We start from the raw sequence: 18626 nt of genomic DNA, 5'->3' as shown, positions 1-18626 counted from the left end.
AAAACACGGAATGACAAGTGCAAACAAGAGGGCCAAGATGGCCCTAGGTCGCTCACCTAAGAACCACACCATAACAGTGTAAACATGTTTGACATAGTGATTTTACGGAAACAAGTATTCTGGCCAATTTTCATTAGGATTGGACCAAAAATGTTGTCTCTTGACTTTAATCAAGTATTTTCCTTGATATGACCTAGTGACCTACTTTTTGATCCAAGATGACCCATATTCAAACTTGACCTTAATTTCATCAAGCGATCATTCTGATCAAATTTCATGAAGATCAATTGAACAAGAGCTGTCCGTAAGACAGCCAAGCTCGACTATTCGAAATATTGTCATAGAAGCAGGAAATTATTACCCAAAATGTTAAATATCAAAAGAGTTTTAAGTTCGAAAGGGGACATAATTTGACCAAAATGCATATCAGAGTTATGGGACTTGATGCTATCAACTGGTTTTATAACCCCGAAGAAACATGTTAAGTTTCAATTCAATATCTGCATTAGTTTTGGAGATAGTAACTTGCATGTAAAACTTTAACCAGAATTTTCTAAGTCCAAAAGGGGGCATAATTTGCCCAAAATACATATCAGAGTTATGGGACTTGATTCTGTCAACTAGTTTTATAACCCCGAAGACACATGTGAAGTTTCAATTCAATATCTGCATTAGTTTTGGAGAAAGTAACTTGCATGTAAAACTTTAACCAGAATTTTCTAAGTCCAAAAGGGGGCATAATTTGCCCAAAATACATGTCAGAGTTATGGGACTTGATTCTGTCAACTAGTTTTATAACCCCGAAGACACATGTGAAGTTTCAATTCAATATCTGCATTAGTTTCGGAGATAGTAACTTGCATGTTAAACTTTAACCAGAATTTTCTAAGTCCAAAAGGGGGCATAATTTGCTCAAAATACATGTCAGAGTTATTGGACTTGACCTAGTGATGTAAGTAATTGATCTAAAAAAAGAAAAAATAAGTTTTAAATCCATATGCCTTTTAGTAATAGCTGTATGTACTTGCACGCAAAACTTTAACCAGAATTTTCTAAGTCCAAAAGGGGGCATAATTTGGCCAAAATACATGCCAGAGTTATTGGACTTGACCTAGTGATGTAGGTAATTGATCTAGAAAAAGAAAAAATAAGTTTCAAATCTATATGCCTTTTGGTAATAGCTGTATGTACTTGCACGCAAAACTTTAACCAGAATTTTCTAAGTCCAAAAGGGGGCATAATTTGGCCAAAATGAAGGTCAGAGTTATGGGACTTGCTGCTATCAACTAGTTTTATAACCCCGAAGACACATGTGAAGTTTCAATTCAATATCTACATTAGTTTTAGAGTCACTTGCATGTAAAACTTTAACCAGAATCCAAAAGGGGGCATAATTTGCTCAAAATACATGTTAGAGTTATGGAACTTGACCCAGTGAGGTTGGTAATTGACCTAGAAAAAGAATAAATAAGTTTCAAAGCTATATGCCTTTAAATGATGGCTGAATGTACTTGCATGCAAAAACTTAACCAAGGTGTGACGCCGACGCCGACGCCAACGCCAGGGTGAGTAGAATAGCTAGACTATTCTTCGAATAGTCGAGCTAAAAATACAGCCTCTATTGCATACACAAGGTTTTTCTTTGATTTGACCTAGTGACCTACCTTTTAATCCCAGATGACCCATATTCAAATTCAACCTAGATTTCATCAAAGCAATCATTCTGACTAAATTTCATGAAAATCAATTGAAAAATACAGCTTCTAACGCATACACAAGGTTTTTCTTTGATTTGACCTAGTGACCTACTTTTTGACCCCAGATGACTCATTTTCAAATTTATCCTAGATTTCATCAAGGCTATCATTCTGACCAAATTTCATGAAGATCAATTGAAAAATACAGCCTCTATCGCACACACAAGGTTTTTCTTTGATTTGACCTAGTGACCTAGTTTTTGACCCCAGATGACCCATTTTCGAACTTGGCCTAGATTTTATCAAGGCAATCATTCTAACAAAATTTCATTAAGGTCAGTTGAAAAATACAGCCTCTATTGCAAGCTAAATGTTGACAGACGACAGACAGACGATAGACAGATGGACATAGACAGACGGACGCCGGACATTGAGCGATCACAATAACTCACCTGAGCGTTGCTCAGGTGAGCTAAAAACATACAAAATACATAAACATTTTGCTATTCTTAAATAAAAACAATTTTAATATGACACGAGGGCCCAGAAACGACGGCAACTTATCAAGTGAGATTTTATAACTTAATGCTTCACTTATTTAACAAACTTTTATACAAAGAAAAAAATAAAAAAACAAATCTCATAGATGAACAGGTTTTACTAAATAATATTGAAAATTTAGCAAAAAGTTCATGAGTGAAACAACTGACAGTTTTATTTCAGTCCATAAGTCTGAACTGCCATAGCTTGAATATCATTTAAAGATGGCGTAAAAGGGCTTCCTGTATGCCGTCTATTATTCCCCGACTTTTTTCAGCTTCATAGTTTTGAGTAGATAAATGTATACTTCCAGAGCTATTTATTTACCAAAGTATACATGTACAGTAAATCTCTTGACAAAGGAAGCTTGCACAGAAAATATTGTATATGGAGCTATCTTTTTTCCCTTCCTTGTCTGACCCTTTATGTTGTTGCTGTTGGGCTGAATGTCACAACAACACAAAGATCATACAGTTATATGTCATAAAATGACTTTCATTTTTTTATATTAGAAGATGCCATGTGCCTCTTTTGGCATTATTTCATAACAGGCAGGCACCTGGGCAGAACCATCAACTTTCTGTAAAACAGATGGAAGCCATTCTCATGTAAAAGAATTCTACACGCCAAGCAAGGTTTCAAACCAACAGCAGTAAGAGACCCTTTTTTGTTGGTACTCTCTGAACGCACACAGAACTATGTTCATAAAGAACATAATTACTGAATCAAGCATGTTGCATTTCCATGTTTACAGTTTTACGCCAGTCAATGAATTTGTTTCTGCATCTAGCACCTTACCATGAACTAAAACAAGCACAACATATGAATTACAGAAAGAATTTGCTCACTAAAATTTGACTACTTCCTTAGATGCAAACAATACTCACTTTTTTCTGCTGGTATTGCCTCAAGGCACAAAGCTTCAGTCTTAAAAGATACTGATTTTTCAAACAGTACAGTATGGTATGGGTAATGGACAGGACAGTATGGTATGGGTACTGAAAGGAAGTTTTTCACTGATTCTTCAGACTCTGAACATCTGACTGAGTCTAAAATTCCAAGACATTCCAGGAAGTTTTGCTTAATATCCCTCCATCTAACATACTGATAATCCAACTGTATTTGACTTATCAATCAGACAAGATAAAAGAGGCTGCTTGACCTAAGCACATGTGATGTCAAAATGTATTGTAGTGATTGTTAGTTCAAGAAACCATCATGAAAATGACACATAGATATATGAACTGCAGGTGCTTAGTGGCAAAGTTATTTTTGTTACCTCCAGAGCAAAATAATCATTGACAAAGACATAGTTAAATGCATTGGCTAAACCAGAATATATGTTCAGACCCATCCTGCTTATGGCACACTGGGGTATCATGACTGGGAATGTGTAGAAAGTGTGTAGGCACATTTTCAGGCACATCTAGGACAAAAATACATTTAACAGACATCATTTCTGAAAATTAAGAGCAGGCCATGCCTACATGCAGTTATAACAGTGACTTGACTTTTATCATCAGATTGATCTAAAAACAATTCTTAAATTATCTAAAATTAATAATACATTAAAATTTAAAACCACAAGGTACATTCTAACTTATTTCAACTTGATACAGCAGAACTGACTGTTCCACTTTTCTAACAAATGCATAAAATTGCAAAGCAAATTTTTAAAGCTTCCAAATTTGAGACAGTAGTGAACAAGAAACTAAGCAAGACCCAGTTTCTTGCCTGCCTAGCAGGGAAAGACAAGGTTATCTGAGTTGGAGATCATATCATTTACCCTTAGGGAAAAGATAAACTACATGTGCGTTTTATGATGTCCTAATTTGACACCATATTATTATGACATCACAATGTATGAATGATTTTTGATTTACAATATCTTTGAAAATGTTGAAAAGATATTACCAGTAATGTTAGGCAAGAGAAACTAGAAAATGCTTTTGTAAAAAAGCGCATGTCTCCCCCAATGCAAAGTCCTATAGGCAAGAAGTCAATAGGGGTCAGGAGCGAAAGTCAAAGAGACACTGATGGTTGGCTGCAATAGGGATCATCTACTTGGCATGTCCAGTCATCCCGCTAAATTTCAACACTCGTGGCCTAGTGGTTCTCAAGTCACTGTTCAGGCTTCTGTGACCTTGACCTTTGATCAAGTGACCTCAAAATAAATAGGGGTCATCTACTCTGCATGTCCAATCATCCTATTAAGTTTTAACATTGTAGGTCAAGTGGTTCTCAAGTTATTGCCAAAAAATGATTTTACATGAACAGGCCACTGTGACCTTGACCTTTAATAGACTGACCCCAAAACCAATAGGGGGTCATCTACTCTGCATGTTCAATCATCCTATGAAGTTTCAACATTCTGGGTCAAGTGGTTCTCAAGGTATTGATCGGAACTGGTTATCAATGTTCAGGCCCCTGAGACCTTGACCTTTAACAGAGTGACCCCAAAAACAATAAGGGTCATTTACTCTGCATGAACAATCATCCTATGAAGTTTCAACATTCTGGGTCGAGAGGTTCTCAAGTTATTGATTGGAAATGGTTTTCCATGTTCAGGCCCCTGTGGCCTTGACCTTTAACAGAGTGACCCTAAAATCGTTAGGGTTCATCTACTCTGCATGACCAATCATCCTACGAAGTTTCATCATTCTGGGTCAAGTGGTTCTCAAGTTACTGACCGGAAATGGTTTTCAATGTTTGGGCCCCTGTGACCTTGACCTTTCACAGAGTGACCCCAAAATCATTAGGGGTCATCTACTCTTTATGACCAATCATCCTATTAAGTTTCAACATTCTGGGTCAAGTGGTTCTCAAGTTACTGACCGGAAATGGTTTTCAATGTTCAGGTCCCTGTGACCTTGACCTTTAACAGAGTGACCCCAAAATCGATACGGGTCATCTACTTTGCATGTACAATCATCCTATGAAGTTTCAACATTCTGGGTCAAGTGGTTCTCTAGTTATTGATCAGAAATGGTTTTCAATGTTCAGGCCCCTGTGACCTTGACCTTTGACAGAGTGATCCCATAATCAATAAGGGTCATCTACTCTTTATGACCAATCATCCTATCAAGTTTCAACATTCTGGGTCAGGTGGTTCTCTAGTTATTGATTGGAAATGATTTTCAATGTTCAGGCCCCTGTGACCTTGACCTTTGACGGAGTGACCCCAAAATCAATAGGGGTCATCTACTCTTCATGACCAATCATCCTATGAAGTTTCAACATTCTGGGTCAAGTGGTTCTCTAGTTATTGATCAGAAATGGTTTTCAATGTTCAGGCCCCTGTGACCTTGACCTTTGACAGAGTGACCCCAAGATCAATAGGGGTATTTACTCTTCATGACCAATCATCCTATGAAGTTTCAACATTCTGGGTCAAGTGGTTCTCTAGTTATTGATCAGAAATGGTTTTCAATGTTCAGACCCCTGTGACCATGACCTTTGATGGAGTGACCCCATAAACAATAGGGGTTGTCTACTTCAGCAGCCCTACAACCCTATGAAGTTTGAAGGTTCTAGGTCAAATGGTTCTCCAGTTATTGCTCGGAAATGAAGTGTGACGTACGGACAGACGGAAGGACGGACGGACAGGGCAAAAACAATATGTCTCCTGGGGGAGACATAATTATCTGACATGTCTGCTTGAGTAAGGCAGGTGTTTTCCTAACCCTTTGACAGCTTGGAAAGTTCCATTCTGCCCCTTCAGTTTTGTGTTGTCTCAAGGACTGATAAAACATCAGTCTGTCTTGCACAGGCAAAAATGTTAGACAAGTTCTGCCATCTACAGTAACTGTTAATACCATTGCAACATTTTCAAATATATTACAATTCTTGTATGTGAATTCCATATCTATACATGTGTAGCTCATCTTTTCTCCTGGAATTAAAGTTATATGATCTACTACATGGGCAACTTTGTCTTTCCCTTCTAGGTAGGCAAGAAAAAGCTCTGAGCAACTAAGATTGTTACTGAATTAAAGATTATTATTTGTATATGTTCTGCCCTGTCAAGTTGAAACATGTGAGCCCACGGATAGCATGCTATATTTTCACTACATCTAGGGAGCAATCAATTCTTGTGAGCAAATCATTTCAATCTGAATAATTCTGTGACAACAGGGCTTCTAAATGTCATTCCATTGCATCTTGTAAGAAATATGATAATCCAGCCAAAACTGACAATATCCAAAAAGTAAAACTAATGATTTTCAAAATTTAACAAAATTAATAGACTATTTTTTATATCCAACCTGATGTTTTATTTATTTAATCAGCAAAGGAAATGGCTAACAGCAAAATGAGAACTTTTCATACTAAAATATAGTTCCAAAACTCTTCAACAGAAGTGTAACTTTTGCCTTACAGATCACATGTGAAGTTACACATTTAAAAGCTTTTTGTACTGGTATTAAAAGTTGTGGCTTACTATCGGCAGCACTATGGTTGACCATTATTGCAATATATAAGTATCGCACAGTAATAAGGTGTTCTGAAATGTATACAAACAAATGAATTACATAAGATCAAGTTCACATACAACTTTTCTGATACAATCAGTAATTTTATGGTGGAAGAGTGGTAGTATGCTCTGTTTTGGACCTGAATTATTTTTTTATGTGTTCGATTCCACAGACAGTATACTGTTTTATTTTCAAAACTGTTTTTACTATCTTGTTTTTCAACCGCTACAAACATGATAGTTTATTTAGAGATCCAACTTCTTCATTAAAATGTAATATATCAGACTATTATCAAAGATGTAATAATTACTGAACCTGGAATGACCATGCATTAGCCTCCAGACCGTTTGCAGTGTTTAAATATTGTGTATAACATTATATCTAACCCTTAAAACACTGTAACCATCTAGCATCCTTTACTGTGGATCTGTGGATCTTCTCTAAGACGCAAGATTCAGACTGTCTCAAAGATTCTCTACAAAATAATCATATTTCCTTAACCTCATCCCTTGCACCAAGAAGCCAACTATTGATTTAACTTTGTATATATTTTGTTTTAAACTAGAGTGCTAATGATTGTTTATTTACCATGTTTACCTACTGTCAGAAACAAAAACACCATAATACTGTGTGGTACTTATACCCTTAGTCCACATAACAATACAATGACCTGGAAGCCCTGTGTTATATATATATCTGTCTATACACCATAGCTCTATACGTGTTATTTCTCACCGCTTGTGACCTTGCAAGAGAGCTGGCTGCTGTACCTTGTCCAACCGACATTCGGTTTACCTGTTCCTTAAAGAATTATAATTGTTCTAGTAATATTACAAACCCTGTTTCTTAGCATAATGCTAACAAAGACAAAAGTATAAGCGTAAAAAATACTAATTTTGCCCGAGTCAGAAAAACAATAGATTATGGTACAGTTTTTGATAATAATAATTTTTATTTTTGCATCTTGTACACTACCTTAACTTGACTTAGGTATAGTTTCTATTAAAACACTAGCCCTATAATTTGATACAATGTATTCTAAATTGCATCTTTAAAACATATGTATTCTAAAATGTATTTTTAAAGCATACCCAAGCTAAGTACTGAAGGATTCCTAAATACCAGATTTCTTAAGCTAAATTTCTTGAATATAAACCTGAACCTCCAACAAAAAAATCTATATACTCCTGTCTAATGTGACATAAAATTAATATAATTATGCCCTCTTATAATTCAGGAAATGGACTTTAAACAGACTTGGGACAAGTGCATTCCTGGAAATGTTGTTATGCAATGTTTTTAATATAAACATTATAACAATATATTATATACATGTATCAAAGACATCTTACACTTTTTCTATCACAGCCAAACATTGCAAATTCACAAAGGATTCACCTGATTGCAGTGCATCAAGTTTCAGTTTCAAACAAGATAACATAATTTCAAATAATTAATGCACAGATAACACAACTGTGAAGTTTAGTTTTCAGTTTCACATAAAATAACATGATAGTAAAACATCAAGTTTCAGTTTCAGAAAGGATGAAATGAATGTAAAACATCAAGTTTCAGTTTCACAAAGCATGAAATGAACGTAAAACATCAAGTTTCGAATGTAAAATACCCATTTTTAGTTACACAAAGGATAATATGATTGTAAAGCACAAATTTTCTATTCAAGTGCCATATACAATGCCAGTAGCATGGATTATAATGTAACCATGTATTATGCTAGTGCCATAGACCATGCCAATACCATAGAATATAATGTTACCATGGACTATGCTACTGCATGTTACCATGGACTATGCTAGTGCCATTGACAATGCCAATACCATTGACTACAATGGTACAATGGACTATGCTAGTGCCATGGACCATGCCAGTACCAATGACTACAATGGTACCATGGGCTATTTTAGTGCCAAGGATATTGCGAGTAAAATGGGCTTTTCCAGTACCATGGACCATACCAGTACAATAAACTATTCTAGTGTCATGGCCATGATGCCAGAATAATGAACTATGCCAGTTCCATGGGCTGAAATGGCATCATAACCTATGTTGGTATGTCAATGATTGTTTGTAGGGATGTCTTTCTGTTACACCAAAACCAAACAATGTTTAATTTATCAAATTCCATAGCAGCTTTTATTCTTAGTCACCTGAAAGCACTGTCTTGACCATGCACATGCTACAAACACTGTAATTTAGAGGGCACTGATATCTATAGTATATGTATTTGTTGCAGCAACATACAGACATATGAACAGCTGACAGTCAAATATTTTACTTACCATATACATGTATATTACAGTTACAAAACATTTTTTAAACAAGAGCTGTCTCCATAGGATGACACATGCCCCCGATGGCACTTTGAATGAATAGTTATGGCCGATGTTAGAGTTTAGGACCTTTGACCTACGGACCTGGGTCTTGCACGTGACAAGTCGTCTTACTGTGCCACACATTCATGCGTAGTTATTTTAAAATCCATGCATGAATGACAAAGATATGGATCGGACACGCCCATCAATGCACTATCATGAAATATGACCTTTAACGTCTAAGTGTGACCTTGACCTTTGAGCTACGGACCTGGGTCTTGCACGCGACACGCCGTCTTACTGTGGTACACATTCATGCCAAGTTATTTGAAAATCCATCCACGGATGACAAAGATATGGACCGGACACGCCCATCAATGCACTATCATGAAAAATGACCTTTAATGTCTAAGTGTGACCTTGACCTTTGAGCTACGGACCTGGGTCTTGCGCGCAACACGTCGTCTTACTGTGGTACACATTCATGCCAAGTTATTTGAAAATCCATCCATGGATGACAAAGATATGGACCGGACACGAAAATTGCGGACAGACCGACAGACGGTTCAAAAACTATATGCCTCCCTTCGGGGGCATAAAAATTGATCACATTCAGGGAAACAGACCACTAATTCAATGATATTTAATTTCATGACTGGGTTTCCAGTCAGTCAAACTTACACATAGCCCTCTGTTAATCAAATAATTTTCTCGCAAGTGGTTTTAGTTAGGTCATTTTTGGAAGCAACCACTTAATAAACTTTCACCTAAGAAAAACATGTTCTACTTCTAAAGGAAGTTTAATACTCAAAATACAAAGAATAAATCAAACACATCTGTTAGTCCCTTAAAAGCTAAAGCAATATCTTAAGATAAATAATGGTGATTTCAAACAACCAAAGGCAACAACGAGGAAACAGCATGCTACAGACCATAGCAAAGCTGTGCAGGCATGATGCAAACATCATATGCTACAGACCATAGTAAAGCTGCACAGGCATGATGGAAACAGCATATGCTACAGACCACAGCAAAGCTGTGCAGACAACCTGGAAACAGCATGCTACAGACCATAGCAAAGCTGTACAGACAATATGGAAACAGCATGCTACAGACCATAGCAAAGCTGTGCAGACAACGTGGAAACAGCATGCTACAGACAATAGCAAAGCTGTACAGACAATGTGAAAACAGCATGCTACAGACCATAGCAAAGCTGTACAGACAATATGGAAACAGCATGCTACTGACCATAGCAAAGCTGCACAGTCAATATGGAAACAGCATGCTACAGACCATAGCAAAGCTGTGCAGACAACGTGGAAACAGCATGCTACAGACAATAGCAAAGCTGTACAGACAATGTGAAAACAGCATGCTACAGACCATAGCAAAGCTGTACAGACAATGTAGAAACAGCATGCTACAGACCATAGCAAAGCTGTGCAGACAATATGGAAACAGCATGCTACAGACCATAGCAAAGCTGTGTGGGATCCATCTACCTTTACTGTAACTGGATTATGTGTACAGAACAGAAACCTAAACTGGCAGAATTTACAAGCACATCATGTGAGACATATTGACAATTCAAAATAGGCTTCTGACAAAGGTCATTCACATTTTTAAAAGGTGTTTATAGGGGTGTCTAAACAAATACATGGGTGACAATAGCTATTAATCTTATTATCATATGTTGGGTGGTCTACACTACCTGCTCAACTTATTTTAGTATGTTCCATCTATATGAATTTTGTACAACCTATGCCGGAAACATCATTTTGAATATGACTATATGTTTTTTCCAATGTATATTTTGCCTAAGAAGCATATTTCACTTTTTTTTTTTCAGAGTACAAATGCCATTTTGAAATTAGTCAATCAGATTTTACCACAACATCATTTCGCAATACCAAACAAATCTGTTGGAACTCTCAGTTACATAAGTACTGGTACAATCAAAATATGAATTTGTTTCATATACAGTTAGATCTATTTGAACCAAATTTGATTTGAATCTTCAACTAATATCAAATTGAGTCATCTACAAACAAATCTGCCCAAATCGTTACACAACTAGAACAAACAGAAAATAAGAATCATAAAATTTAGCAGTCGCCGGAGTTCCAACTGTAATGCAATCCATCACAAAATAACATCAGAATATTTCACTGAAACAGAATTATTTCCAGTACTACCAGATAGGTGTACTGTTCTGTACATAAAGGTAAGTAAACTGGGATGCAGCAAAAAGAAGCGGTATGTCGTTTGATACTAACAGATGGAAGGCTCTCTGGTCCAGGCGGCGAACCAAGGAGATGCGAGTGTCGACCAGACTGTTAATAAAAAGGAAGACATCCATTAATCCCTTGATGCACATGTTCATACATTGCTGACTCAAATAAAAAAAAAAAATCAACAAACGTGGCTTTTTATAAACATGATTTAGACTAGAAATCTGTTTAAAGGACACAGATGACCCCGCAATGAGATGTTGGGACAAAGAAGTGTTTTTCCTTTGAACAGGCACTTTGATGATAGAATTGACAGAATCATTGGCAATACCTTGATCTTTCAGCTTCATGTCTAGATTTTGCAGGTGACCTGTAGCCTTGTTACAGTGAATTAAGACCAAATAATAAAAGTAACCTTAAATAACCTTCAAATATGACCTTAACCTTTAAAGCAGGGATATGGGTCTTTATGTGAGACATTGTTTTATTATGCTGAATCTGTGTAGCAAGTTATCTGAATATCTAGACTGGACAAGAAAAATACTATAAAATCTTTGACCTGTTTTGTGTGAACATTTTCGTTGGGCTAAGGGTCTGGGTCTTGCAGACAACACAGTGCCTTGTTACGGTGACTGTTTGAAACAAGTTATTTGAATATTCAACCTGGTGTAGAAAAAATAGAGACCAAGTAAAACCTTTGACCTCTAGGACTGGTGTGGCCTTGATTATTGAGCTAAGGTCTGGTCTTGCACATGAGATATCAATTTGTTACGGCAGTCATTTGTGCAGTTATTTCAAGAAAGAAGTTGACCCAAAATGATTTCCCAAAAACACACACACAAACATACACCCAACTGAAATATTACTGTATGCCCCTACATTTTTAATAGCATGTTTAAAATGGTTTATCCTGAATAGAAAGTATATAAAGCTTTCCTTCTTTTCCCCAAACAAACAAACCAACTAATCACTTCGAGCAATCTTCTTAAGACAATGAGTGAACTGAACAGGAGATAAATCAGCAGATATTTTCTTGTGTACCAATAATTATACTAAAAACCCATGTTGATAACATCAGTTTACAAGCAATTGTCATTATCAACAATATTATAACCTGACAAATTCAAACATATATTTACACACTAAATAATCACTGTGGAGAAACGGACACCGGATATAGCTCAGAAAGTGATAAGTAAACAGACAAATGTGCAGTTGTTTTTCTTTACCAGAGGTAAGTTCTTGCTGTATTAACCCTTATCTACCGTATCCACAAATGAAACCAGTGTTTGAACTAATAACTGAATGCTAAATTTAAACTATGGTGTATTGTATAATGCTTACGATCTAGCAGAGCATGAAAAATATTACTTCTGAGATGATCACCTCAAAATTCACAGAATTTCGACAAATATTATTTTTAAGAAATATTTCAAATAAACAAGAGGGCCCTGAAGGCCCTGTATTGCTCACCTGACCTACTGACCTAAAGATCAAATCATCAAGATTAACATTCTGACCAAGATTCATTAAGATATGGTCATAAATGTGGCCTCTAGAGTGTTAACTAGCTTTTCCTTTGATTTGACCGGGTGACCTAGTTTTTGACCCTACATGACCCAGATTCAACTTGACCTAAAGATCATCAAGATTTACATTCTGACCAAGTTTAATGAAGATACAGTCATAAATGTGGCCTCTACAGTGTTAACAAGCTTTTACTTTGATTTGACCTGGTGACCTAGTTTTTGACCCCAGATGACCCAATATTGAACTCGTCCAAGATTTTATTGAGGGTAACATTCTGACCAAGTTTCATTAAGATTGGGAAAAAATTGTGACCTATAGAGTGTTAACAAGCTTTTCCTTTGATTTGACCTAGTGACCTAGTTTTTGACCCCAGGTAACCCATTATCAAATTCATCCAAGATTTTATTGAGGGTAACAATCTGAACAAGTATTATTAAGATTGGGCCAAAATTGTGACCTCTAGAGTGTTAACAAGCTAAACCTTTGATAGACTGTTTGAGAAAAGGTGGATAAAACAGTAGTTTTTTATTGCTTCATAGGTGATTAAGCAAACATTTCGTAACAAATACAGAGTATCTCCCACAGAACGGGTTTAAGGTGCATTTTTATTGTACAAAATGATTTCACTATTGTCTTTTGCATCTGTGAATGCAATATCTGCTAAATTTGACCAACCATTGCAGGTATTGCTCTGGAAGACCGAACAGTTAGACAAGTGGACGAAAAGACAGACGAGCATACCGAGAGGTCAGAGTGAAACTGTTTTAAGTACATACAGATAAAAAAAGCACTTTTGCTCTCATCCCTCGATATGGACAATGATGAAACCATATCTCCACGACTTTGCGTAGAGGTAAAAAGCCGTAATCATTATCACAGTCTCATTTTTCAAAATACATCGTTACTCAGTTCACTTAATAGCTATATCCCGTGCAGTTATTTATTTGCTTCGTCTATCCCCAGTCACTTTCAGGTCATTAAAAAGTATGAATATCTCTGCAAGAACAAAACATATCGTATTGATATCTTACACAATACTGAACTATGTAATGATAATAAAATCGTTCGATTCTCGTTTTATTCTTATTTTCTATTTGTTGTTTTATGTTTGTAATCCTACCACCTTACTGAACATTTCTGAGCGATCACGCAATTTTCAGTGAGAATTATGCCACTATACAAGAGAGGAGATACATTTCCATCATAGTTGTATATTGCATATGATCAAGCTTTTCGAAACTCTTCAATTTTGATAAATACATCACCATAAAATACAAAAAATAGTAAACAACTTACCGTTGTCAAAATCAAACGCTTACTGATTTAACACTTTCTGAGCTATATCCGGTGTCTGTTTCCCCACAGTGATAATGCTATTCATATTATGTCATTCACTCAATCCTCCCTTTTCTAAACAAGAGGACCATGATGGTCCTGAATCGCTCACCTATCCCCACATGACCCAGTGTTGAACTGAGTATGACGTCATTATTTCTATTATTTGACACAGTGACCTAGTTTTTGAGCACATGTGACCTAGATATCATCAAGATAAAAAAATCTGACCAATTTTCATGAAGATCCATTGAAAAATATGGCCTCTAGACAGGTCACAAGGTTTTTCTATTATTTGACTAATGACCTAGTTTTTGAACACACGTGACCCACTTTTAAACTTGAACTAGATATCATCAAGGTGAACATTCTCACCAATTTTCATGAAGATCTCGTGAAAAATATGGCCTCTAGAGAGGTCACAAGGTTTTTCTATTTTTCGACCTACTGACCTAGTTTTTGACCACACATGACCCAGTTATAAACCTGACCTAGATATCATCAAGCTGAACATTCTCACCAATTTTCATGAAGATCCATTGAGAAATATGGCCTCTAGAGAGGTCACAAGGTTTTTCTATTTTTAGACCTACTGACCTAGTTTTTGACCCCACGTAACCCATTTCGAACTTGACCTAGATATCATCAAGGTGAACATTCTGACCAATATTCATGAAAATCTCATGAAAAATATGGCCTCTAGAGAGGTCACAAGGTTTTTCTATTTTTAGATCTACTGACCTAGTTTTTAACCCCACGTGACCCAGTTTCGAATTTGACCTAGATATCATCAAGGTAAACATTCTGACCAATTTTCATGAAGATCCATTGAAAAATATGGCCTCTAGACAGGTCACAAGGTTTTTCTATTTTTAGACCTACTGACCTAATTTTTGACCGCACGTGACCCAGTTTCGAACTTGACCTAAATATCATCAAGGTGAACATTCTGACCAATTTTCATGAAGATCCATTGAGAAATATGGCCTTTAGAGAGGTCACAAGGTTTTTCTATTTTTAGACCTACTGACCTAGTTTTTGATCCCACATGATCCAGTTTCGAACTTGACCTAGATATCATCAAGATGAACATTCTGACCAATATTCATGAAGATCTCATGAAAAATATGGCCTCTAGAGAGGTCACAAGGTTTTTCTATTTTTAGATCTACTGACCTAGTTTTTAACCCCACGTGACCCAGTTTCGAACTTGACCTAGATATCATCAAGGCGAACATTCTGACCAATTTTCATGAAGATCCATTGAGAAATATGGCCTCTATAGAGGTCACAAGGTTTTTCTATTTTAAGACCTAATGACCTAGTTTTTGACCCCACGTAACCCATTTCGAACTTGACCTAGATATCATCAAGGTGAACATTCTGACCAATATTCATGAAGATCTCATGAAAAATATGGCCTCTAGAGAGGTCACAAGGTTTTTCTATATTTAGACCTACTGACCTAGTTTTTGACCCCACGTGACCCAGTTTCGAACTTGACCTAGATATCATCAAGGTGAACATTCTGACCAATTTTCATGAAGATCTTTTGAAATATATGGCCTCTAGAGAGGTCACAAGGTTTTTCTATTTTTAGACCTAATGACCTAGTTTTTGACCGCATGTGACCCAGTTTCGAACTTGACCTAGATATCATCAAGGTGAACATTCCGATCAATTTTCATAAAGATCCCATGAAAAATGTGACCTCTAGAGTGGTCACAAGCAAAAGTTTATGCACTAACGGACGCACGGACGGACGACAGACGCTGCGCGATCACAAAAGCTCACCTTGTCACTTTGTGACAGGTGAGCTAAAAACTCAATTCTATTTATCTACTGTAGTTCATTATCATGAATTTAAGGTAGTGACATAACACAGTCAGAAAAAATTGAAAGTTCTACCAATTAATTTATTTATATAATGATCTTAAAAAGTTCTTTGAAAAAAAAAATCTTTTTTTGAGACCCCTGCTAATTAAAGTGACAACTAATCTTGATGATTTATCTTTGCTGATAAAATTGGTATCTATTTCTTTTAACACTTGATTTTATGAAAAGAAATTTACAACAAACAAAGTGAAACAAGTGCGAACATTGTATGACACATACCTAATAAAAATGCTTGATGGAATAAATATTATAAGGAGCATAACTGACAAAAAACAAGATTGGGATTCAACCAAATATTCTGTGTAAAAATGTCCATAATTTGAACTAATTTCGAACCAAAGTTTTCTCTGTTGAGAAGGATGCCTTGTATGAAGTTTCAGTCTTATATATTACATAGCTGTTACTGAGATATAGCTGGACTGTAAGTTACCTGCAAACATTTTACCAAATTTTTCAAGTAAAAAGGTCAATAATTCCTAGCAAAATCAATCGTGGGTTATCTCACTTGGTTATGCAAGAAGGTTTCATGTGTTATGTTTAAATATGTGTTGCTTGGGTCATGCTAGTGAAATGCACAAAAAAAACTAGAGATGCTTTTGAGAAAAGCGCATGTCTCCCACAACTGCCCCTATCAAAAATGTCTAGTTTCTCTTGATGGTTTAGACGAGTAGATCCAATTAGATGGTCTGGACGAGTGGATCCAATCAGTAATTCAAGGGCCATAAATCAAAAAGTGCCTGGGCGGATTTGGCTAGTTATCGAACTTGGCTAAGGTCTTATGGCCAAATACATTTTATTCAAGTTTGGTGAAGACTGGATGAGAAATGTTCGACTGAAAGAGCAGGCAAGAGTAAAAAGGCCGATTTTTTGATAATTCAAGGGCCGTAACTCCAAAATGCCTAGACCGATTTAGCTAGTTATCGAACTTGGCCGAGGTCTCATGGTCAAACACATTTTGTTCAAGTTTGGTGAAGATCGGATGAGAAATGTTCGACTTAGAGTGCGGACAAGAGTAAAAAGGCCGATTTTCCGGTAATTCATGGGCTATAACTCCAAAATGCCTGGACCGATTTGGCTAGTTATCGAACTTGGCCAAGGTCTTATGGTCAAACACATTTTGTTTAAGTTTGGTGAAAATCAGATGAGAAATGTTCAACTTAGAGTGCAGACAAGCTTTGTGACAGACAGACACACAGACACACACACACAGACTGAAGTAAATCAATATGTCTCCTCTCCCACACCACTATGTGGTTGGAGACATAATAACACTGAATTTAACTAAGAGTTACCTAACTTGGTTACTTCAGTAGGTTTGATATCTGCGAAGCTATGTGTGGAGTTTAAATGCAATGCATGCCATGGCTATTCGTACATTACCTTGCACTTTTAACCAAAGGGTGGTGTTGACGACTACCAGTATGTTTGTATGAGCAGAATATCTCTTGCTACTTGAACATGAATCTCTTTGCAATACAAGCATGTTTGCTTGAAGTTGTATACCAAGTTTCATTTGCACTGGATAGAAACTGGAACTGTATGTGCAGTTTAGTTCATATTAGGGTGTGTGACATGGCCTGACAATTCAAATACAACAAGAGGGCCATGAAGGCCCTGTATCGTTCACCTGACCTATTGACCTAAAGATCATCAAGATTAACATTCTGACCAAGTTTCATTAAGATATGGTCATCAATGTGGCCTCTAAAGTGTAAACTAGCTTTTCCTTTGATTTGACCTGGTGACCTGGTTTTTGACCCGACATGACCCAGATTCAGTGTGGACCTTGAGATCATCAAGATTACCATTCTGACCAAGTTTCATGAAGATACAGTCATAAATGTGGCCTCTACAGTGTTAACAAGCTTTTCCTTTGACCCGGTGACCCAGTTTTTGACCCGACATGACCCAGGTTCGAACTTAACCTACAGATCATCAAGATTAACATTCTGACTAAGTTTCATGAAGATACAGTCATAAATGTGGCCTCTAGAGTGTTAACAAGCTTATACTTTGATTTGACCTAGTGACCTAGTTTTTGACCCCACCTGATCCTGATTTGAACTTAACCTATAGAGCCTCAAGATTAATATTCTGACCAAGTTTCATTAAGATATGGTCATAAATGAGGCCTCTACAGTGTAAACAAGCTTTTCCTTTGATTTGACCTGGTGACCTAGTTTTCGATCCTACATGACCCACATTCAAACTGTACCTTGAGATCATCAAGATTAACATTATGACCAAGTTTCATGAAGATACAGTCATAAATGTGGCCTCTACAGTGTTAACAAGCTTTTCCTTTAATTTGACCTGGTGACCTAGTTTTTGACCCAAGATGACCCAATATCAAAATCATCCAAGACTTTATTGAGGGTAACATTCTGACCAAGTTTCATTAAGATTGGGCCAAAATTGTGACCTCTAGATTGTTAACAATCTTTTCCTTTGATTTGACCTGGTGACCTAGTTTTTGACCCCAGATGACCCAATGTCGAACTCGTCCAAGATTTTATTAAAGGTTACATTCTGACCAAGTTTCATTAATATTGGCTCTAAATTGTGACCTCTAGAGTGTTAACAGTC

At 36.5% G+C, this 18626-nt stretch overlaps 1 protein-coding gene across 18 annotated transcripts in view; it reads right to left on the bottom strand.

The window, feature by feature from the left end:
* The window catches only part of LOC123524031 (5'-AMP-activated protein kinase catalytic subunit alpha-2-like), a 79784-nt gene that overhangs the window by 29183 nt on the left and 31975 nt on the right, over window positions 1-18626 (bottom strand). For 9 of the 18 annotated variants that reach the window (XM_053539302.1, XM_053539306.1, XM_053539303.1 and 6 more), the window contains 2 exons: window positions 11325-11381; window positions 7448-7513 (listed from right to left, as the gene is read on the bottom strand). The exons of 4 other annotated variants lie outside the window; for them this stretch is intronic. In XM_053539302.1, the coding sequence (XP_053395277.1) occupies window positions 7448-7513; window positions 11325-11381 (123 nt within the window). The remainder of the gene's footprint in view (window positions 1-7447; window positions 7514-11324; window positions 11382-18626) is intronic. 5 more of the 18 variants (XM_053539310.1, XM_053539312.1, XM_053539314.1 and 2 more) reach the window with 2 other exon arrangements.

Source organism: Mercenaria mercenaria, chromosome 3 (genome assembly GCF_021730395.1).
Source record: "Mercenaria mercenaria strain notata chromosome 3, MADL_Memer_1, whole genome shotgun sequence".
Lineage (NCBI taxonomy): Eukaryota > Metazoa > Mollusca > Bivalvia > Venerida > Veneridae > Mercenaria > Mercenaria mercenaria.
Note: the sequence above shows the minus strand (reverse complement) of the source record. Positions and strands in the feature narration are given on the sequence as shown.